At 47.7% G+C, this 23,239-nt stretch overlaps 1 protein-coding gene across 2 annotated transcripts in view; it reads right to left on the minus strand.

Annotated features, from left to right (window-relative positions):
• Positions 1-11,203: 11,203 nt before the first annotated feature.
• The window catches only part of CGRRF1 (cell growth regulator with ring finger domain 1), a 16,437-nt gene continuing 4,401 nt past the window's right edge, over positions 11,204-23,239 (minus strand). The window contains exons 1-6 of one of the 2 annotated variants that reach the window (XM_027662587.1): positions 23,042-23,192; positions 18,048-18,187; positions 16,236-16,413; positions 15,886-16,033; positions 12,937-13,044; positions 11,204-12,021 (exon numbers count right to left, since the gene is read on the minus strand). In XM_027662587.1, the coding sequence (XP_027518388.1) occupies positions 11,671-12,021; positions 12,937-13,044; positions 15,886-16,033; positions 16,236-16,413; positions 18,048-18,187; positions 23,042-23,145 (1,029 nt within the window). In that variant the 5' untranslated portion in view covers positions 23,146-23,192 and the 3' untranslated portion in view covers positions 11,204-11,670. Of the gene's footprint in view, positions 12,022-12,936; positions 13,045-15,885; positions 16,034-16,235; positions 16,414-18,047; positions 18,188-23,041; positions 23,193-23,239 lie in introns of those variants that run through there. The other variant, XM_027662586.1, reaches the window with a different exon arrangement.

Below are 23,239 nucleotides of genomic sequence, written 5' to 3' on the forward strand. Positions count from 1 at the left end.
GGGGGGGGGGGGGGGGGGGGTGGGAGGGAAAACCCGCCGCTTTGGGCTCCGGGCAAAAATGGCAAATTTTAAAATGGTTATATTTTAAATTTTAAAATTATTATTATTATTATTATTATTATTTGCGGCGTTTTTTAAATATACATTTTAAATATACACCTCTAAGCACCGCGTGTGTAGAGAAGGACGGGATTTGTGTTTGGGGTTATCCATTTCCCCCGGAGAGGGACAGGATTTGTGTTTGGGGTTATCCATTTCCCCCGGAGAGGGACAGGATTTGTGTTTGGGGTTATCCATTTCCCACACATACTTTATTTCCCTTTCCCATTTCTCATTTATTTCCATTTATTTTTTTTTTTATTTTTTTCATTTATTTTCATCTCATTAGAAGGGATGAAGGATACAGGTATATCCAAGAAGGCAAATGGAGAAAGAGAAATCCCTGTGCACAAGTGTTTGGAAGAACACACCAAAATTCTGAGTAGAACTGAACGCTTTTTAAAGCATAAATAAAGGTATGAAGTGCTTTTATCTGTGGGCTTTTTATTTGGAATAAAAATGATTCGTGGGGAATATCTGTCAGTTCAAAGCCATTCCCTCTTGTCCTGTTCCTCCATGCCCTTGTCCAAATTCCCTTTCCAGCTCTCTTGGAGCCCCTCTAGGAATTTGTTTCCCAAAAGTGGCTCTGTGCTCTGGCGGGTGCTGGAGAAAGGAAAACTCTGTGTTTGTGCTCCCTTTGGCTGAAAAAGCAACACACCTGTCTGAATCTGTCCCTTTCGGGGGGAAAAATGTTCGCAGGGAGACAAAGGCCACCCAAATCCACCGGGAACACCCAGTCCTGTGTGCTGGAGCATCAATCCCACAGCAGGATGACGAGATGAGGATCACCAAGTGGGATCAGCAAGCATAAATGGTCCATCTCACCACAGTTCTGAGTTTGCCTTTAGCTCTCAGTCTGTCTGGTGACTAATTAAACAAACAGGAGCGGAGTTCCCTGCCAACACACCCCGGCCATCTGTCTCATCCTACAGCTCCATCCTAACAAACGCTCCCACCAAAGAGCCCCTTTCCCCTCACCTAAGTGCTGACAGTCCTCCCACTGTCCGGGTGTGCTGTGGGATGGCCCATGGAGCCACGAGGATACACCCTCTGTATGGGAATGAGGAGGGAGGCTCCTTCCACCGCCAGCGCGATCGGCACAAGGGGCTCCAGGCAGAGCTCCACGCGCTCAAACGCTGCTAATTTAAGGGTTGCCAAGCTGGCTTTGCCAAAAAACGCCTCCCAGGTTCTGCATTTTGCACATCTAAAGTGATAAGGGCAGCGATCAGAAGGATATTTAGGGATGAAACATCGAATACATCCCTCTGCAAGGCTGGGAAGGTCGGCAAGAGACGGATCCCCCCACAACAGCAAGTGGTGGGTGAACAAGAGTAACAGACCGAAGGCAGAGTCTGTCCCGTGCTCCAGGAGACACCAAGAGCCTGCCTGCTAATTAACCCCAAAAAGGATCACCCACCACTCAAGACCCCATGGCTCTTATTCCCCAGAGTGTCCCCGGGAAGCAGATATGGAGGAGTAGAGACCCTGACGTCACAGCACACGCCGGGATGTTTGGAGGTTTCTATGGTAATTAAAAAATAGATCTGTGACCCGTGGAAGAAATTCCTTGCTGCATTCCTTGCTTTGCAGGGTGTGTTCCCCTGCAGATCAGTGTGATGGAAGGATCCTCCTTCCTGGCTGGAGGAAAATCTCCTTTCCTGACTGCAGTGGGGGGACTCACCAACACCCCCATGGCCAAATCTCTTCCCTGCAGATGGAGCATCCAATGTGCAGACACTGTGCCCTGGGAGCAAAGACACCCCATGCACAAACACAAGGCAGAGCGAGTGGGAAAGCAGGATAAATATTTTGTATGGTAATTCCTGTGGGACCTCGGGATCTTCATGGATCCAGCTGGAGCATTTCTGCAGGGCTGCAAGTTTTGGGGTAAAAAGTGGAGGCTGTCTGTTGGCTGGGGCAGAGCTGATGTTGTACCAGGGTGGGTCATGGAATCACAGAATATCCTGTGTTGGAAAGGACCCACAAGTTCCATCAATCCCAACTCCTGGCCCTGCCCAGGACACACCAGCAATCCCACCCTGTCCCTGAGAGCGTTGTCCTAACACTCCTGGAGCTCTGGCAGCCTTGGGGCCGTGACCACTGCCCTGGGGAGCCTGTTCAGTGCCCAACCACCCTCTGGGGGAAGAACCTTTTCCTAATATCCAGCTTAAACCTCCCCTGGCACCACTCCAGTGGTTCCCTCAGGTCCTGTCACTGGTCACAGAGAGCAGGGATCGGTGCTGCCCCTCTGCTTCCCCTTGCGAGGAAGCTGCACCCTCCATGAGGTCTCCCTTCAGCCTCCTCTTCTCCAGGGTTGGAACAGCAACATTTAGGCATCCTCTACATTTCTGTTTACCATTTCAGAGAGAAAACAAGAGGCCTGTGGTAACATTAGCCAAGCAGGTGGTCTAAGCAAATTAGTGAATCTTGACGATTCCCGAGTTCAAAGGAAGCCGTTGCTCATCCCCGTCAAAGCTATCTGATAACATATTTAGCTGGAGAAAGGATGAGTATATCCACCAGCACACAATGGCCCAGATTTCCTAGCTCATTAAACCCAAATATTAGTGAAAATATCATGGTAAGCAGGCTGAGATAATTAAACACAACATCCCTTCCATTTGTTCCTAAACACAGTGTGGGAATTGGCCACTGGGATGCTAATGATTTCCTTACATTGGGTGGTGAAGTGGAGCTGTACAAAAAGCCCTGACAAAAACAAACAAGCAAAAAGAAATATAAGAAAATTAAAAATAAAAAGTAAATAATATAAACCTGTGTGGGTTTGTATTTCCAGACTGGATGAGGCAGATGTTAAAAATCACAGAGCCACAGAATGGTTTGGGTTGGAAGGGACCCCAAAGCCCAACTTATTCCAACCCTCTGCCATGGGCAGGGACACTTTCCACTAGCCCAGGTTGCTCCAAGCCCTCTCCAACCTGGCCTTGAACACTTCCAGGGATGGGGCAGCCACAGCTTCTCTGGGCAACCTGTGTAACGGCCTCACCACCCTCACAGGCAGGAATTTCTTCCCATTTTCTAATCTAATGTCCCCTCCTTTAGTTTTGAACCTCTTCCCCTTGTCCTATCACTATCTGCCTGTGTAAGAAGTCGCTCTCCCCAAATACAAAATTTGGATTTACACTCCTGTGCCCAGTCTGGGGGTTGGGGGTGATCTCGGGTCTGAATTCACCATGAGAACAGCAGTGATTCTCCAGGTCTGTCCTGCTTGGGGCTGAGGGAGGAGGACACAGATCTCCTGCACTAAAGAAATTAGAGGAAATGACAATCCCAGGCCTGGAATACCCAATCTAACTCTACTACACTGTGTTTTTCTGGCATCATTTCGGGGCAGGGTATGCACTGCTCATCTTCCAGCCTTAATGCATAATCTTCCTCGTGGATCAGCTCTCAGTCTGGATGTACAACCTGTGTTTCTTAAGCCCTGTTAGTGGAAAATTAGGTGTTGCAGCCCAAATCCTCATGAAAGTAGCACAGGCTGACTCCCTTGATGCCAGAGGCAGTGGGGGATGATGGCTGGGAGGAAAAGCACCTTTAGGCCTCTGGCTTGAGCTGTGACAGCGGATCTGAAGGGGAAAGAGAAGAAGTGGCAGCGTCTGAGTGCCAATATCTGGTGAAAGAAGCACTGGGAAATACCGGTTATAGCATGGGGAACGTTGCTCATATGTTTGTTTAGCCACTGTCAAGGGGTTGCTGTGAGAAGACCCTGTGTCATCTCCAAAAACACCACCACGCTGAGCTGGGAGCGCGGGGGAATCCGCCTCTCCTGCAGTGTCAGCTCTGCCCTGCACGCTTGATGAGTTGGCTCACAGGGACCCCAGGGACTGAGAGCCAACAAAATAAATCATCTTAACTAATGGTTCTCAAAAGAACACCACTGGCAAGTGTATCACAGGCTGCTCTCGCTGCGGTGATGCTGACAGAACGGGTGATGAAGAGGAGCCGGGGAAGAAGGGGATGCGAAAAGGGATGCGAAGGATTTATTTAACCCGGCAGCCAGGAAGTTCCACTGGGCTGCTCCAGTTTCAAACAACCCCTTGAATACAAACACTGCAAAACCTGACTGACAGCAAAGTGAGTATTTGCAGAATTTGACTTTGCAGGACTGAGACCTGTGTGTATGTGTTGAGGGCTAAGCCTGACCCAAGCCCCACTGGGCCTTCGGGGCAGCAGTGCTGGTTTGTGGGGCACATCAGAGATGTCCTATCCCACCCTCCCCAGCTGGCACAGCTCCACTCACACCTGGGATGGGCCTGCACCCCTGAGCAGCTCTGGGTCCCTCTCCATGCACACTAACAGCCCTGCTGGTGAGATCACTCCCTGGATGGCTGTATCCCATAGTCTGCCTCATGTTTACCTACAACACTCCAATTTTTCCAACCACTTCCAGCCAGGCACTGAAAGCAGCTTGTTGGAAGACTTGGAGCTGACTGAGGCTGTGTTGCAAGCAGATGGCCCTGATGAAACAAGACACTGATCCCCAAGGAGGCACCACTCAACGGAGCTGCTCGACTCCCCGGCTCCAGCAGCTCCAAGACAGGCTTGGAGATGTGCATTAGCAGCACCATGGAGGAAATTGCTTCCCTAACCACCCCTCTCAAGCAATTCTCTTTGGAAGCCTGGTTCCAGCCCAAGACACGTGTCAGCAGCACTGACACTATGGCAGTTTTCCTGCTTGGTGATTAATAATGGAGCAGCTGACAAAGTGATGGTAATCTAAGAATTTCCTTAAAGGAGAGTTGGAAGAGTTGCCAGGCTGGGTGAGGGTTTAGATGTAGGGGGAATGCCGGGGTGGAGGAAAACCTCCACACTCCCACCTGATGAACTCTGGAAGGGGATCCAAGCACAGAAGGCAAACACAGGTGGAAACAGCTCTCACTGATCCTCCTGCTCTCGGCTCCAAACAAGAAACGCTGGAAACTCTGCCAAAATGCCCCCAAACCACCACTCCTGCCTTCATGGGTATCGACAAGTTTCTCTGCAAGAGGTGGGAAAAGAAGACAAGAAAAGGAGAAGATTCTCATGGAAATGAGGGGACAGAAACAGGGGATAAACCCACCTTATTAGGTCAGACTCGTGGGGGTTTTGCGTTCCGCTCAGCTGAACCGAGGTCTGCCTCCAAATCCTGCCACAAAGGGTTATGTTGCTCCAAATAAGAGACACACGAAAGACTGAAAATCATTCCCACTCTTGTGCTTTAGGGGGCTCGTTTGGAGAAGCAAGGCTCTTGGTCCCGAGTCAGTGGAAACGCCTTTGGGTTTGCCTCGCCCTTGTATGGATTGATCCCATTCCCTGCAGCACAGAACTCCACATAGTTACCACACGAGGTCACGGATCGTGTTCCAGCGTGGATGGCTGTGGTTAAAACTGGTTGCTGGCCCCAGGGCAAAGCTTTACTGTGACTGTCCCCAACTTCACCAGCCTCCAGCCACCCCTCTGTCCCCACCAGCTCTTTCAGGAGCCTTCAGACCACACGGGACGTGTAAATATTGGCTGTGCTAGAGGACATGGCTTTTATGGGGCTTCCTTGGAGAATTAACACCAGGAGCAACCAGGAATGATTAAGGACACCACTAAAAATGTGGCCCAGTGGAGGTCCACCTGTTCCAGCTGGCTACGCCAGATGTATCCAGAGGGGGACAGTGGAGCCTGGTCATTGGAAGCAGAAGGAGGAGGAATTGCAGAGAAATCTGCCCATTGCCAACCTGCCTGTCAAACCCAGCAATAAAGCCCATCAAATTACTGCTGAGGGCACAGCTCTGCAAAGCCTGGAGACTTCTGAGTCCAAGAGGTGCTGTGAAATAGGTGTCTCATGGGCTGCTGCAAGTAGATCCAGCAGTTGGGTACACCAAGTTAGAGGTTGCTAAAATAAAGCTAAAATAAAGGATGCAGAGGATCCCATCAAAACATGTCATAGGATCAACAGTCCTTTGTATTATCAAAAACCTGTTTCAGGACAGAAGAAAAGAAAACAGTTTGTTAATCACAGAATCACAGAATTATTTGGGTTAAAGACCATTTCCTTCCAACCCCCTGCCATGGGCAGGGACACCTTCCACTATCCCAGGTTGCTCCAAGCCCTGTCCAACCTGGCCTTGAACAATTCCAGGGATGGAGAAGTACCAGACTTTCTCTGGGCAACCTGTGCCAGGGCCTCACCACTCTCACAGGCAAGAATTTCTTCCCAATATCCCATCTAACCCTGCCCTCTGGCAGTGGGAAACCATTCCCTTTGTCCTGTCCCTCCATCCCTTGTCCCAAGTCCCTCTCCAGCCCTCTTGGAGCCCCTTTAGGCACTGGAAGGGGCTCTAAGATGTTGCCAGAGCCTTCTCCAGGCTGAGCAACCCCAGCTCTCTCAGACTTTCTCCATAGCAGGGGTGCTCCAGCCCTTGGAGTACCTTCATGGCCTCCTCTGGACTCACTCCACTATCCTTTTGGTGTTGGGGGCCCCAGAGCTGGACACAGAACTCCAGCACTAATAACAGAGCATTAAATACTGCAGAACTTGATGAAGACTTTTTGTTAAGAAGTTGGTGCTGAAAGGGAAAACTGGAACTGTCAGACTTATTTACACATTTTCATGCCTCTGGGAAGATACTTAAAGATCAAAAGACTGGAAAAGCCGTAGTCATTCTTAAATGTGAATCCACCAGTTCTTGGCAAACACCTTACTTTTGGTCCTATAGCAAAATGTAAAGGTGAGTTCTTGTGTCATTCAGGCAGAGGAGGGTTTGGGTGATGCTGCAGCTGCTCCAGCCAGGGTTTGGTACTGACCACTTAGGAGAAAACCAGCTTTGAAAGGAAAGGCAGCAGCTGGGCTGCCAATTTTGTCTCCGTGTATGGCAGTGGCTGGTGAATGAAAATCATCCCTTTCCAAGCTTTCCTTGGGCCATAAATCGGTGCCCTGGTCTCACTTTGATCAATGACATGTGCTGCCATCCAGGGCTCTGTTAACCCTGGCAAGTGGAGCAGCCACAGGAGACAGGGCCGTGCCCGACTCCCTCGGGGCTCCCCCCTTCCCGTAATTATCCTCAGCCTCACTGCCAGCAACATCCCACCCCGGGCTCCCTGCAAGCTGCTCACAGTCCATGCTCTTCCCCTACAGGGAACACCCTTGAAATCGAGGAACCCTCAGGAACTGGAGCCAAAAATCAAACAGCTCTGAGCACGGTGTCTGTGCTGCCCGTGGCCAGCGAGGACACAACATCTGCACCTCACAGTTCTGGTGGCAGGAGGCTGATGCAGGACAACCCCCTGGTAGATCTCCGGGGTCCCACTGCCTCCAAACTCAACAGCATCTACAGAATTGCAGGAAAAAAATGAAGAGGATAGCTATCAAAATAATTCACAAGTTAGCAATCCTCCCTCCAGCCCGTTTGTTAAAATATTGCTCACGAGGAGCTGATAGACACTGGAATAAATAGCAGGAGGAGAGAGAGAAGTGATGCATTAGGCTTCTCACCAGTCCCCTGACTGCAGCTACTATGGAGAATTCTGCCAGGAAATATTAGATGTGAAGTGGAGATGCAATGGGAAAGGAAAAATTATTAGGAACTGCCAGAACTCCTCAGCTGATAAAGACAAAAAGCTGGAGGAAGCATTTAAAACCTCGGAAAGCCTTCTAAGTACAAATCTGCTCATAAAAGGTCGCTCCAGGCTGAGGATATCAAACACAGGTAGCAACTAATTGTCCAGATAATTAAAGCAGGACTCTCCCAGTTCAGCTGCAGCAGCACCCACTCAAAGGTGCCTTTTTGTAGGCATTGCACATTCCCACAAATTTATGGAACCAAACTAGTGGAAGCCCCTTTTTACAGGTACAACCATCGCTGCACTACAGTCTCATCTCTCTCTGCCCATGCTGCTCGTGGACATGAGGGAGAGAAAGCAACACAGAAACATGTAGAGCTGCCCCAGTGACTCTGCAGAGACTTTCTGAGCCCCTCAGTGGTTTTTGGGGGCTGCTTTTAGGTGACCCTGCAAAGCATGGGACCCTCCAGTGCCTGGTTGTAGCCTTGTAGCTGTACTCAGGTTTGCATCTCCATCATTGTGTGCCATCAAAAATGGCAGTAATACTAAAGTTACCCAGAAATAACTCCCTAATCCTGGTTTCCTCTTTTTTTCATGCCCAGCATCCTCCAGCAAGGCAACACCAAGCCCTTCTAACAGCTCAGTTCAGAGGACTTCTGCTGTATCAGATGAAATTCAGCTGTCCCTGGCATTAATTACATCAGCTCCACACACAGAGGACACCAGGGACAGCCTCTGCAGGGGCTGCACGTCCACTGCAGTGACAGAGGCCAGTCCTTGTTTGTTCTGGGAATGAGGACAACTGAGCAAGTGGTGACTGGTGCCCAGTTACCACAGAGACCTCCCAGTACAGACGTCAGCCCCAGACCCCCTTCACCTGGCACACATCACCTGCGGCCCTGGCAGAGCTTCCTCAGGGCATGAGGGGACCCAGCAAGGGGCAAATTAGCAGGAGAAACTCAGATCCAGGTTCCTGGCTCCTTTTACCCTACTTAAAACGACGTTAGAACGTAAATGAGGCACCTAAATCAGATCCACGTGGAAGCTCGTCTTAAAGCTGAACAAAACCTGTACCTGGGCAGCATGATCACCCTTTTAGTACAGAAATTTTCCCTAATATCCAATCTAAACCTCTCCTGGCCAACCTGAGGCTGTTTCCTCTTGTCCTATTGCTTGTTTCTTGGGAAAAGAGACCGACCCCCACCTGGCTCCACCCCCCTGTCAGGGAGTTGCACAGCAACCACCTGAACCGACCTGGATTTGCCCTCCAACCATTTTCCCTCTACTCGAAGGAGGCAGGGAAGGAGGAAGGAAGATCCTAACACAGCAGCTTTCCCTACAGAAGGAAGATGTCCCAGTCATACTCAATTGGCACTTGGAAAGACACCCTGGGACATCCCTAAAGCAGCACCACTTAGTCTGATCAACCCATTCCAAAGCCTCAGCTCTGACTGGTTAATGAACCAAACCCAACCAACCTCTCCTGCAGCAAAAACCAGCACAAATCTGTAAAACCCCAATGCTGCTGAAAAGAAGCAAGTCTTGCTGCCAGAAGTGCTCCTTGATGTCACCAAATCCATAAACATCATCTATAATGAGCAGAAAAGGAACATTATGTTGCCTCTATTACAACAGGGTGACAGAGCAGAACAGCCTCTGTCAATACACTGTGTTTTTGTGGGTCACAGGAAGGTTTTACTTCTCTCTTAGAGCCTTGAATCCCTGTTTTAAGACAACCAAGGGACACACAAGGCAGCTTTAGAGCTGCTCCTTTTCCTCCTTACCTGATCTACATTTTGGGATGGCTCCTTAGAAGAAGGGCAAATGTAACGAGCCAGCTACTGTACTTTTTATAACTCTCCATCAGGTCTTTCATTTGGGCCAGCAAGGAAGCTTGTTAGAGCTGAGAAAGCAACTAAGCATCTCTGGAAAATGCTATTAAAAGAAGATGAAACAAATGAAAAGCTGGGACAGACTTAATGGTAAATACATGGCCTGGCAGCTCAGCACAGCTACATCCTGTTTGCCATTATTATTTAATTCTGGCATCGATTGAAGGATGAGACAGACCAGGCAACTCTCTGTGGGGTTGCTTGAATACCATTTCACTCTGAGATTAAACAAGCCCATGGGTTTGGATCACCCTGCCTCGTTGGGAAATTTCAATTGGTTGATTTGATATCGGTGACTACCGTGGTCCAGCAGCAAACAGCACCTCTCCCATCCTCTAAGTGGGCAAACAAGTCTCTGCTAATTATCAGTGCCCAGCTCCAGGCTGGAACCAGTGCAGCATTAACCTGCTCCTCTGGAATAACAAGCTGTCCAGCCTCTGTCCCACGTGCTGTGGGATCTGTTCTTATGGAATCAGCTGCTGCCATGGATCAAACACTGCTCGGTCCCCACAGACACCTCGGGGTGTCAGTCCCGTTTGACACACGGTGCAAACAAAAGCCTGGTTTGTCCAGCAGTTTATTCCAGAGTTATCCCTGGCCAGGAAGGTCACTTTAGGCACATCAGATAAATTGTCTTACAACCAGCTGCTGACCCAGATTTCTCTGGAAACCTGTGGCTACATCCATCAATTCCCCACCTCCACCTGTCCTTACAACCAACCATTACTCTTCCCACCACCTGAATCTTTCCCCCAGAGGTAATTGCCAGGAGTTTGGAAGCAGGGTCAGGGCAAACAATAAAAAAAGAAGGACAGGAAGGTGAAGATGGAATACCTTTGAGTAGGGGAAGCTCCTTCCCTGGTTTGGAAGCACCTTGTGTGCACCTTGTGTGCAGCACCTTGTGTGGGCCTTGTAGCTGCAGGAGAGGGCGGCTGCAGCACGTGGAGCACGGCTTTCCCTGCCTGAGCCTGAGCAGCTGTCCTGGAATTGGATGTGGGGAGAAGCTGCAAGGGAACAAGAGGGATGACAGAGAGCAGCTACTCCCCATTTTTACAGGTCCTGAGGAGCATTTTGTCTCACATGAGCAGATGTGAAAGTCAGCTGGTCTGTCCTGAGGAGAATTTGTGCCTCTCTTAAGAAACAGACCACTTTCTCTTCTCAACAGCCATTTTTTATTGCTTTTGCCAATACGCCATTGAAAGAAAAGAAATAATTTTCTGCTATTCTTTAGCTTCTTTCTTTGTTAGAGCAAATAAATTCCCTGGGACTATTGATAAAAGTAACTGGTTAACTTTGCATCCAAGCTGACCAGGCAAGTGAAAAGAGTTGGAAATCCCCCAAAGCACCACAAAACTGCCCAAGTCACCACTCTGGGGAGTGATTAACCACCACTTGCATGGAGAACAAGTTCTTACAGGCATTGCCAACAAGACTGAAAGTCTGTGTCTCAAGATGTCATAGCAGGGGCTCAGACTTGAAAGTGTCACCAATGTGTAGCTCAAGAATAATCAACAGAAATCTTTCCAAAGGGCTTTGGCTGAAGTCCCTCACACACACACACACAGATCCTTCAAACCAGCCAGAAACTCTGTCCTGAATCCCTCCACTCTCAGCTCCTGCCACAGTCCAGCCTTCAGCTACAAAATAAATACACAAGGGGGTTAACAATGAATAATATTTACTTTCCTTCATATGGTACATTCTGTAAAGTGCTAAGTTCCTAAATTATACCAAGTTAAGATGACACATGGCTCTAGTATTTTAAATGCAATAAATATAGAATGAGCTGTGTTCAACTGCACTTGCAAGTTTTTATTCTTTTTTTAGTAGACACACTAAATTTAGTAGTCGAAATAGCCTCCAATAGTGCTCCAAGAAAAACTAGGAAGCAGTTATAAATAAAATCACATCCTTCAGAGACATCCTACGCACTTCTCCTGTCCACATTGCACACAAGCACAGTGCTCCTGCGAGCATATGGAGCGAGGAAAAATAAGGAAGCTGAAAATTACCTGACAATAAAAAGCAAAAACCCTACAAGTTACTGCTACATATCCTCCCATAAACAGTCTGGCTTCCACATTTAATCTCCGTGCACACAGCCCAGGTCTTCTATTTTTGTCTCCCATTAAAAAACTCTTCCAGGAAGAACATCTTGCAAGCCATGGGTCGATTCGTCTTCGTCTTGCTCCTTTTTGCTGCAGAGTGGGAAAGACTCCTGGACAAACTGCCTGCACATGGGACACTGCTGGAAATACCTGACACAGCCATCACACAGACACGTGTGCCTGCAGGGCAGGAGGACCCAGTTCACGGGGCCATTCTGGCAAACAACACAGTCTTTGCTGTTTTCTTCCTGCAATTCCGGTTCGTTCCCAGCCAGCCCGCCCTTTTCCAGCAAGGTCCTGTCAGTGCTGCTCTTCCCAGGGAATGTATTGCTTGAGGATGGTGCAGGGCTATTTGCAGACATGAAGAGTTGCTAAAATACACATAAACAGGAATATTTAGAAGTCAGCAAGCTCTCCCCCAATCCCTGCACACACACACACACACACACGTGCAACACAAGTTCCACTGGGTCACTTCTCTGGGATAAACAGTGCCAGACTCTGTGTGGGTCCTGACAGCTGCCTGGCCTTCAGTAAAAGGCATTTCAGAGGCATAAAAAAATCACATAAAACACTGGGAAAATATTAAGGATAAGTCATCAGATCCTGGCTGCATCAAGTGAACGTCACGCATGAACTTTACCGGGAGGTTCTGAGCAGCTCGGGTTTGTTTCTGGTCTATCAGTCTCCGTGCCCAGAGGGATCTTCCATCCATTCCTACCAAAGTTATCTCCACCAAGCTGTCAAGTCCACTTCACTCAACCCATTCTGCTCTTGCTCATATTCCAATCCCCTACTCTGTTTTGTTTTTTTTTTTTGGTCTTATTTTACGTGAAGCATAAATTCTTCTGGGTATGACTCCCGACCTCGGAGCACGTACTGCAGGAAAAAGGAATTTTTTAAAGTAAGTTTCTTCTGAAACTTTCTTGATTGAAAGGGGAGTTTGGGAGAAAGAGGTGGTTTGAGTGACTAGCAAGGAAATAATTATTCTGGAGAGAAGAAGCATTTAACAGCTCATTTCTTCTACTGCTTTACAAAGTGGACACGACCCAGGACTCCTAGACTAGAACCAAGTAATTTCTCCAGGAAATCTTGAATATTTTCACAGAAAATATTTCTGTACAGTAAGTTCCTCAGGAACTACCTAGCTGATAAAATATTTTTAACCACCATCCAGTTCTTTGCATGACAATAAAAGCCTTGTACTAATTTAGGCTCCTGAAAGCCCACATGAACTAAACTTAACACTGTCACACCAGCGAAACAAGACTCTGTGAGTGTCTTACCTTCAGGTCGTGGTATTGACCTTGAGCTAGGAGGAGATACTGATATAATATTCTGCAGGAAAGTCTGTAGCTTTCGTCAGGAATGTGAATTACAGCCACCATTGCAATCTACAGACAGAATAAAAGCCAAGTTTAGTGACTTTCCCTCTGACTATATCACTCTGTGGAGCCAGGCTGGGAGAGCTGGGAGCATTCAGCCTGGAGAAGAGAAGGCTCCAGGGAGATCTGAGAGCCCCTCACAGGGCCTAAAGGGGCTCCAGGAGAGCTGGAGAGGGACTTGGGACAAGGGATGGAGGGACAGGACAAGGGGGAATGGCTTCAAAGTGCCAGAGGGCAGGGATAGATGGGATATTGGGAAGGAATTCTTGTGTGTGAGGGTGGTGAGGCCCTGGCACAGGTTGCCCAGAGAAGCTGTGGCTGCCCCATCCCTGGAAGTGTCCAAGGCCAGGTTGGATGACACTTGGAGCAACCTGGGCTAGTGGAAGGTGTCCCTGCCCATGGCAGAGGGTGAAATGAGATGGGCTTTAAGATGCCTTCCAACCCAAACCATTCTGGGATGCCATGATTTGCTCTGGCACAGCCTCTGACCTGCTTAATTCAGGACAACCAGGAATTCAACAACGTTGACTTCAAGCACAGATCAAAAAAAAAAATATGCTGGACAAGGCAAAACCAGGATGTGGCACAAGAGATCCCCTGGTGATGCTCCTCCATAAGGAGCCCTTCTGGGACCAGTTTAGGGCGCAGACCTGCCCTGGCTGCTCCCACCTCATGGAATTAAAGCCCCAAACTGCAAAAGGCAACTGAGCAATTGCAGTTCCCCTGAAGGTAAAGGTTTGTGCAGCTGAGGCAGGGCTTCCTCACACAGCCATGGATGTGCCTTGGAGAGGCCAACTGGATACTGAACTTCAAGCAGGAGCAGCAGCTCCTACACTCCCCTTCCCACTCCCCTGAGTCACGAGGAGCTGACAAACTGCAAGGACTTCCCCAAAAGTCTTCTCCACTTTCTCCCCCTTCCCTCACAAACACACAGTTTTTAGGCTCTGAAAAGCCTTTAGAAATGTCACTTGCTGGCTTGTAAACAGAGCAGGCAAAAGACAAATTTCGCTGGAAAGGATTCTGGAACCCCACGGGTTGCCTTTGGAGGAGTTTCTCTGGAAATACAAGCCCTCTAAGCTTGCCTGCTGTGCCTAAACCCCCCCCCCAGCCTGCCCAAATTATGTAATAGCCTCTAAAAAGCAGGGAAAAAAGAAAGTGAAATTCAGTATTATTGTAGTTCCCAGAAGCTGTCAAAAGTGAAATGAAATATAGAAGCTGTTTTGTTTAAAAAAAAAAAAGAAAATTAAAAGCAAAGCAGACTTGCACTTCAAAATCCACATATGGCTAATTAAATAAAGAGTTTAAATGTGTCTGTACTTACACATATGGATTTATACTGAATTCACTCTTCTGTGGGGAAAAGGTCTTTTTTTTTCCCTAAACCACAATACCTGAGATCTAAGCTTCTTTCAACTTAGCCCTGCCAGTCTCCAAATAATTTCTGTAACTCTTATATATGGCCATGCTAATTTTCTGGAGCTAGAGGAAAATCATGGCACAAAACCAAATAGGGATGATCTGGTGACAAAACCAGTCAGGATGAAAATCAACCCCCCTACGAAAGATATACTGGAAAATCAGACCCCCCAAGGAAGAGATACTGGAGTACCATCAGTAGTGATGGACACACACACACACACAAAATAATTCAAAATGGTTATATCACACTGACAAATATCCTTTTCCACAGTATATTTGTATTTTACAAGTTTGTTTCAACAACCCAGATGCAATTCTGACATTTGTCTGGCAAGGACATGGTGGAGTCACTCCTTGACCAGATTTATGCATTCTAGATGAGCTCCTTTCCTCCAAAACCAGAGGAAAAATACTCCCCCCCCACTCTCTTTGCACCCCTTTCTGCTATGCTAAGGAACAAAAGAGAGGTGTTACAAAGTCATGTCCATGCTAGTGTCAAACACATTCAAATATTAAATTTACAGTCTCTAGGTTAAACTATAAAAATGTATATATAAACATATAAAAAATTTATAATCTGCAGGAAACACCTCGAGTGGGGACAGGAGGGAGCAGGGCAGTCCTAAGGTCAGGTGACAAGAAGCCAAGGACAGGAATCACCTGGAAAGAGGACAGATTTCCTAGGCACTGGTGTGATCACAACTTCCAGATGAATGCATGGAAAAGCATTCAAATGGATTTAGGCACTTGTGTCATTGTTCAAGCAGTTGGTGCTAACACAGAAAAATGTATCTCATATAACTCAAAAAATAATTAATTTAGGGTATATAAAGCATATTGAGCTGCATGTGACAAGGCTGAAGCTGCTTTAACAGTAAGAGATCAGGAGGAGATCCTTTTTTGGGGAGCTGAGTATCTCCTATCCATCTGTACCTTCACCCCTTCCTGCCACTCACCTGGAGCTCCTGTGAGACAGAACTGCACGACACAGACCTGTGGCAGAAAGGGAATTTCTGTGTTTCTAACAGCCAAGTCAGCAATCAGCTCAGTATCTGTGCCAGACACTAAAAAAAAAAAACCACCCTCCTGCCTCGCCAACAGAATCCAAAATTCCATCTCGGCACAAGAGCTCCACCACGGGTCTGTGTGATCTGAAAAATCAGAGTAACAGGCTACTGACCTGCCACAACCCTCCTTCCTTTGGCCACAGAGACCTTGGCACAGAGGAGCTTTGGGAAACAAGCCTCTTTTAAATGCCACACATCTTTTTTTACATTAAAATCATCCTTGTTCTTCCTCCACGCTGCTCTGGAGACACCGGTGACAAGTGAAGGACCAAATTTTAGGGGAAGCTGCTTTATTCAAGCCTCCCTCCTGAAACATTCAGACCTTAAATACAGTGACTCTAGAATATATTCTGACATTACTTACAATATCATAAATTTCTCTGTCTTCCTCATCTGCCAACGTCAGCAGTGCTACCAAGGGATAGCGAGATCTGGGCACGGGGCCAAAATCCACAACTTGAGCATCTTCTGGTAACTGGCAATATTTCTCTTCCTTGTCATTTTTTTTAATGCTTTGTCTGTGTCAAGGAAAACAATCAGTGTGGCTGCAACTGCAGTCAAACCTGACGTCTGCACACAGAACATTTGCCATCATATTTGCTCATAAAACACATCGTGCCAAAAACTGCCGAATGTTCACGAGGTCTCAACAACCCCCCGTGCCAAAAAAAAATCAACGTACTTTGTCAAAATAGCTTTAAAAAAAAAGGATACAAGTACTGTTGTCTGTAGAGGTATTCGTTGTACAGAGCATCCTCTAATGCCTGAGGAGTCTTTATCCTGAAGCAGTAGACGTGTTTCTGCAGGGCTTCGTGGAGTTTCTGGACGCTGCAGCCCCAGTAGCAGGTGAGGACACAGTCCTCCAGACAGTCAGGTGTCAGGGTTACACCCTCTGGGAGACAGAAGAGAAGGATTTCAGGAGCTCACCCACACGTGGGAATTCTGGAATTGCTAAGTGTAGCTTCTTCAAGAAAAACAACTTCACTGAATCCCAGAATGGTTTGGGTGGGAAGGGACATTAGAGATCATCCTGTTCCACCCCCTGCCATGGGCAGGGACACCTTCCACTAGCCCAGGTTGCTCCAAGCATCATCCAGCCTGGCCTTGGACACTTCCAGGGATCCAGGGGCAGCCACAGCTTCTCTGGGCAGCCTGTGCCAGGGCCTCACCACCCACACAGGGAAGAATTTCATCCCAGTATCCCATCTAACCCTGCCCTCTGGCAGTTTGAAGCCATTCCCTCTTGTCCTGGCACTCCATGCCCTTGTAAAACGCTCCTCTCCACTTTTCTTGTAGGCTCCCTTCGGGCAGTGGAAGGCTGCAATTAGGTCACCCCTAAAATGATAAACATTAGTATAAAATAAATTATTTATCATTATAGACAAACCTTCTAACAATTTAGACTCAGCTTAGTGTTTGTGGAAGTCAATGGAGAGGGGGAAGGCAGTGTGAGGAGATAAAATGGCTCATTAAGCTCAAAAAAGTAGCACATGCGTTTTATGAAGGGTAAATTTTAACTTCTGGTAACACTTTACACACTCACAGGCAGATCCAAGAGCACAAGCCCTGGCCCAAAGTCCATTCCCTCCCCAGACAATGGTATTAACTGGATCACTGGCCTACAAAACTCTCTGTGGTCTCAAAGAATGAGGCTCTTGATCATGCAAAGGGAGGAGAAAAAGATCTACGTGCTCCATTTCTTTACCAAAAATCGAGTACCTCCAAGGCAACTTCTGAACACTTGCTGCACAAACAGGAGCAGAAGTACCCAAAGCTCCTGAAAAAAAAACATATTACCTGAAGATTAAGCTGTTGGGTTTGTTGTGTTGGGTGGTTTTTATGTTGAGGGAGGGGGTAAAAGTGCAGCAGCTCTTCCTGGTGCACTGGGAGGCCCCACATCTACATGGGTGGAAGATTCTCAGCTTTGGTTCCTGCTCCCCAGTGACACAGAAAAGCAGGAATCTCGTTTCCTTCTGTGGGTGATTTCAAGGATATTAGGAATGAATTGAACTCTGATCCAAACAGATATTTAAATTCAGCTTCCACTGAAGCACAAACAGAAAAAGAGGGAGATTTCTATTTATCTATTTATTATTTAAAAGTAGGGCACTTGCAAACACTGCTGGAGATCTGGGCTTAGACTTAAGTGGGTGGCACATGCTCCATAATGAATTCTATAGATTCTGTTAAATTTACAGGAACGCCCACAGGAGCTGGTAATTTGCAAATGTTTTAGTGACTTAAAGATCTGTAATAGCAGGAAGGGTTTCATTAATGAGAATTAAGCAGTACTTACATATCCAAACATTTCACTTCTAAAAACAGCCCGTTTGTAAGCTGTGAAACAAATTATTTCTGCTGGAAGGATGGGAGGAATTATGATCAAGGAAAAGGGTTGAGAGCAAGGCTGAGGATGATCTTTAAGGTCCCTTCCAACCCGAACCATTCTATGATTCTGTGAAGGAAACAGAAAGCACCAAGTTCAGGAACCCAAAATGACAAAAATCACATCAGAGACCCACTGACTTGTTAGTGAAGCTGCAGCAGGACGAGGGATTTCCAGCCCAAAGGGATTCTTCACTTGTCTCATCCGCTTTTTCAATACCCTTGTGCTGGATTCTGTTTCCTCTGAGTTCCTCAGGATAACAGGGACACCCAACCCAAACCTATGGGACACGAAAAAACAACAACAAGTGGGTTCAGTGTTAAGTGTTGACACATTTTGCATTTTTTTTTCCAGCTCTAAATAGCACAGCAAATAAGAGCTGGCTTGGCTTTCCAGAATATCTGCTTGGATGCATGGATGACACATCCTGCCAATCTGACTCCAGCTTTTCGTGGCAGAAGACAGGACACAAGGAATCTTTAAAGGAGGGATAATTCACTCCTGCTTTTCCAGAAAGGGAATACAATTAATGAAGTGGTCAATGCCCTCTAGTGGTAAAGGGTTAGGCCAGAGCTTCCTCCCAGTTGAGTCTTGCACATCCCATCCCTGGATGAGATCTGGAAAAAAAAAAATCACTATTTGCAGAGAAGGAACAGCCTTAATGGCCTGGGTGCTCCAAAGGAAAACCTTGGAGGAAATCATTCAGCCCTGGGATATTTTTGGGTGTATCTACAGAGACTGAGATCCCCATTTCCCATTTAAACCTCAGTTACAACTAAATGCTGATATTAAATCAGGGGCTGTAAAGCTTCTGCTTTGAGCCAGAGACCAAGTGCAAAATAATCAAGACTCTGAATCAAAGCTGAGACACTGAGACCCCTTCAAAGCCGTAACTAGAACATCAGACTAAGTGATATTCTGATACTAAAAGGAAGCAAAGGATTAAAAGTTTAAAAACTCCATGAACCAAAATAAAAATAAAAGAAAGGAAGGAAGAATAATTTGGAGAAAAGGAGGCTCAAGGGGGGGACCTTCTGGCTCTGCAACTCCCTGACAGGAGGGTGGAGCTGAGGGGGGAGGGTCGGGCTCTGCTCCCAGGGAAAAAGGGACAGGAGGAGAGGGAACGGCCTCAAGCTGCACCAGGAGAGGTTCAGTTGGGTATTGGGAAAAAAAATTTTCACTTTTTAAGGTGTCAGCCATAACTTCCAATAACCAAAAGCTGATTAGAGAAGCTTTTGAGAAGAGTCCCAGATATGCAGACTGTGGGAGTCTTTGTTAATGCATTTTAGGAAAGGTTTATGAATTATCCCAGGCTGTTCCTTCCCGAATCTGTGGTTTGGTTGCTGCCACCTGTACTGCTGAAGTGATGGCCTGTTTCATGGCTTTGAATTTTGATTTATGCAATCCTCAGAACGTTGGGTGCTGGAGAAATCCAAATGGCTCAAAGCACTGCTCTTCCCTGAATTCAGCAGCCTGAGACAGCAGCTGTTACAGTAAGGTGGGTCTCGTAGCAGCAGCTCAAGCTGAAAAGGGCACTTGGTTTGGAAATTGCTCAAGTAATTTCGTGTACAATACAGCTCTGAGCCAGACAGACAATTTTGTAGCTTAACTGCTACTTTTTCCTGGTTTTAAAAATCTTTTCTAAGCCTTGTGTGTCAAATGAAGAAGAAAAGCAGAGTTTTTACTGACACTGGGTCCATTGATCTGTGTTGGAGGGCTGCCCTTTATAGGATTAACAGGGAAAAACACCAGTCAAAAGTGACTTTCAAGTTGAGAAAATTACTTCAAGGGAGGGAAAAAACCCCCTCAAAGCCATTCTCAGTAGCAACAATCTGCTCCTGGCAGTCTAATAAATATTTGCCTTTGCCATTTAACATCATCTGTGCCTGAGTGTCACAGACACACCAAAGGGGAAAGAGACTGAGCTGGTGGAAAATATTCTATACCTATTACTCCACAGCATCCCAGAATGGTTTGGGTTAAAGAGACTTCAAAGTCCATCTCATTCCACCCTCCTGCCACGGGCAGGGACACCTTCCACTAGCCCAGGTTGCTCCAAGCCCCATCCAACCTGGCCTTGGACACTTCCAGGGATCCAGGGGCAGCCACAGCTTCTCTGGGCAACCTGTGCCAGGGCCTCCCCACCCTCCCAGCCAGGAATTCCTTCCCAATATCCAGTCTAAAGCTTCTCCCTTTCAGTTTCAAACCATTCCTTTGGTGGAAACATTTGCATTTCACCACTGTCATCATACAGGGCTCTTGGCCACACTTGGTTTGTGCACAGGGAGGGTCAAATCTCTCTCTGCTGCAACTAAAACACCCCCCCTGACTTGAGTGGGGCTGTAGGGAAATACCCCAGGGAAACATCTCCCAGAGGAACCGGGTGCAGCAGCTGCTTCACTTATTCAGTACCCAAAACTCGACAGAGCTCATCTCTCCAGCCGTGCACACAGATGCCTCCCTGTTTTACACCATCTGGCTGATTCCTAAGGAAAAACCCCATCCTTTGGAAACTTTCTTGGCTGGTCAAAAGCAACAGGACAATCCCCACGAAAAGCAGCAAGAGAAAAGAGAACCTGGTACAGCTTTAGCAGCAGCTGAAGGCAGAGAGGCCTTTCTGTTCAGCAGTAAGAGTGGTGTTTCTGTAAGTTTTAAGGCAGCATTCAGTGTGGAGGGATGAATAAAGATGCAGCTTTTATTTTATGATCTAACAATCCATATGATGAGCTGGTAAAGGGGAAAATTAATTTCTTCAGAGCAGTGCTGGTTTAGAAAAGGCAGGAGCTTCCAATGGGTTTGTTCATGAGTTGATTTCTCCAAAGAGCTGCACTCCCAGCAGGTGCTGAGCCTTCAGCTCCTCCCAGCAGGAGCATTTACCTGCAGCTAAAAACACAGTGCACAGGCAGTCAGGTGATCTAAATTCCACTCCATCCCTGTGCCCAGGGCACCTGTTGGGCTGGCTCTGGAAGTAATAACCTACTTGGGCTCTGAGCAGAGCCACAGGTATCCAGGGCTGGCCGTAAAAACAGATGCTCCTCCAACCAGTGTGAGGGCACACAAATGAGAGCAGGGACATTCCTGAGCTGCTGCTGTTTTTCAGGCCGGCTGACACCACCCCAAACACATCTACAGAGCAAATTAATGCCCAAACTGATGGGGGAGAACCAAATGCCACTCCAGCAATAGCTCAGGTGTCCTGTGCTCCCGTGACACCATTTGCATTTACAGTGCTCCGTGTGGCAAATGAAGGGCTGAGTTGTTTTCATGAGCAAGTTCAGGAGCACTTGAGCTGTAACTGCAGCTCCAGGCACAGGGAAGTTCCTTAGAAGATGCTCCTGGACATGGCCTTGGAATGGCAGAGCTCAGAGGGAACAGCCAGTACCTCTGAGCACCTGCCCACACGTTCATTTTTAAGTGCTGAGCTCCTGGCTGCTCCTTGCCTCGATTAACAGTCCCTCAACACTCTTGTTTGAAGAAAATTTGCATGTATTTCCATAAACTGCAATAACACCAAGTGCAGGTGCACCTGGAATCTCTGATCCCGAAATAAAAATGCCTCTGGACACTGCTCTTGAACACCCTGTAGCCAAAAGGCAACAGCAGACACATGCACACACAAAAGGATCTTGTGTGCACACCTATTGCCAAACATTTTCCACCAGATGATGGCCAGCAGTTATTATAAGCAGATAAATAATGATTAAATTACAAAAGGATCGCTGGTTTGGGGCTAGATATGCTGGAGATTTATCTGAATCATGGCCCAGTCTCATCTTTTTCTAAAGATATCTTTAAAACAAGATGACACTGCTGATAAAGGTATCTTTTTTTTTTTTAAAGAACTGATGAAGTAAAGAAGTGGAGAGAACTGGATGGCAACTTAATACCATCAGTGCAGTGGGACAGAGAGACTTATAAAGAGGATTTCTACCACCTCTGTCCCCAAGCAAACAATGAGGTGGAGCTTCATCCAGCACAAAGAAACAAAAACAAAAAGACCAGTCCCCTTCACTGCCACTCACCCAACACTTGGGGAGGAACTGCAAGACAAGAATCAAACTTCTCACAAAACATATCTGAAAGATCAAAAGATGTGCTCTGCTCACCCTGAGACCAACAGAGCTCTGGGTGTGAGCCAGGGGTGGCCAAAAAAAGTGCTGTAAACAAGGGAAAAGCCTGAAGCACAGCCCTGCAGATATTAATGAGATATTCACAAGGGGAAGTTCAAAAACTCAGTTTTATTCTCTCTGTGATTCTGAGGTGTATCCACAATTCCTCCATGAAATGTTTTGATTGCTAATCAATGCCTTCCACTTGTATTCACAATTACAGAAGCTCCTGAGAGTCACGAACGTTCAGGGACCTGAGAAACGTTTCTGAAAAAGGGCAACAGTGACACCTTTGCTGGGTCCTCCCAAGCACAAGCAGCAGGTCCTTCACTCACCACCCCTGGAGACACTTCAGGAGATCAGCTACAGAATCACAGAATCGTGGAGGTTGGAAGAGTTCTCAGAGATCATCGAGTCCAACCTGTGACTGAACACCACCATGGCAAGCAGACCATGGCACTGAGTGCCACCTCCCGTTGTTCCTTGGACACCTCCACGGATGGGGACTCCACTACCTCCCTGGGCAGCCCATTCCAATGTTTAACAATCCTTTCTGTGAAGAAATTCCTCCTGATGCCCAACCTGAAGCTCCCTTTGAGGCAGTTTCCTCTCGACCTGTCCCTTGTTCCCTGGGAGCACATCCCACCTGGCTCCCCCCTCCTGTCAGGGGGTTGCAGAGCCAGAAGGTCCCCCCTGAGCCTCCTTTTTCTCCAGGCCGAGCCCTCCCAGCTCCCTCAGCCGCTCCTGCTGCTCCAGCCCCTTCCCAGCTCCCTTCCCTTCCCTGGACAATACACACACACAGTTCAGCACATACAAACACAGAATTTGCCGATATCGTGAATAACGTTACAAAAAATATTCAGAAGAGTTTGGTATTGCTGAAAGAAGGAACGAGCTTAAAGGGACTTAAAGCCCACCCAGTTCCACCCCCTGGGACACCTTCCACTAGCCCAGGTCGCTCCAAGCCGCGTCCAGCCCGGCCCTGCCCCCGCGCCATCGCACCCCACGTCCCCCCGCGCACTGACCAGCCGAGGACGACGGCGCTGGTGACGAGGAAGCAGACGGAGACCAGGGCGATGTAGAACAGCGGCGAGTACTCGTACAGCGTCACCAGGAACACGGCGGCCATGGGGCCCGCGGGGCGCCCGGGCGCGACTGACGCCGCTGCCCTCAGTTTGCCAGGGAGGGGGCGGGGCCTGGGACACTGAGACTGACGCCACTGC

Source organism: Corapipo altera, unplaced genomic scaffold, assembly GCF_003945725.1.
Source record: "Corapipo altera isolate COAL_440 unplaced genomic scaffold, ASM394572v1 169, whole genome shotgun sequence".
In the NCBI taxonomy this organism is placed as follows: Eukaryota; Metazoa; Chordata; class Aves; order Passeriformes; family Pipridae; genus Corapipo; species Corapipo altera.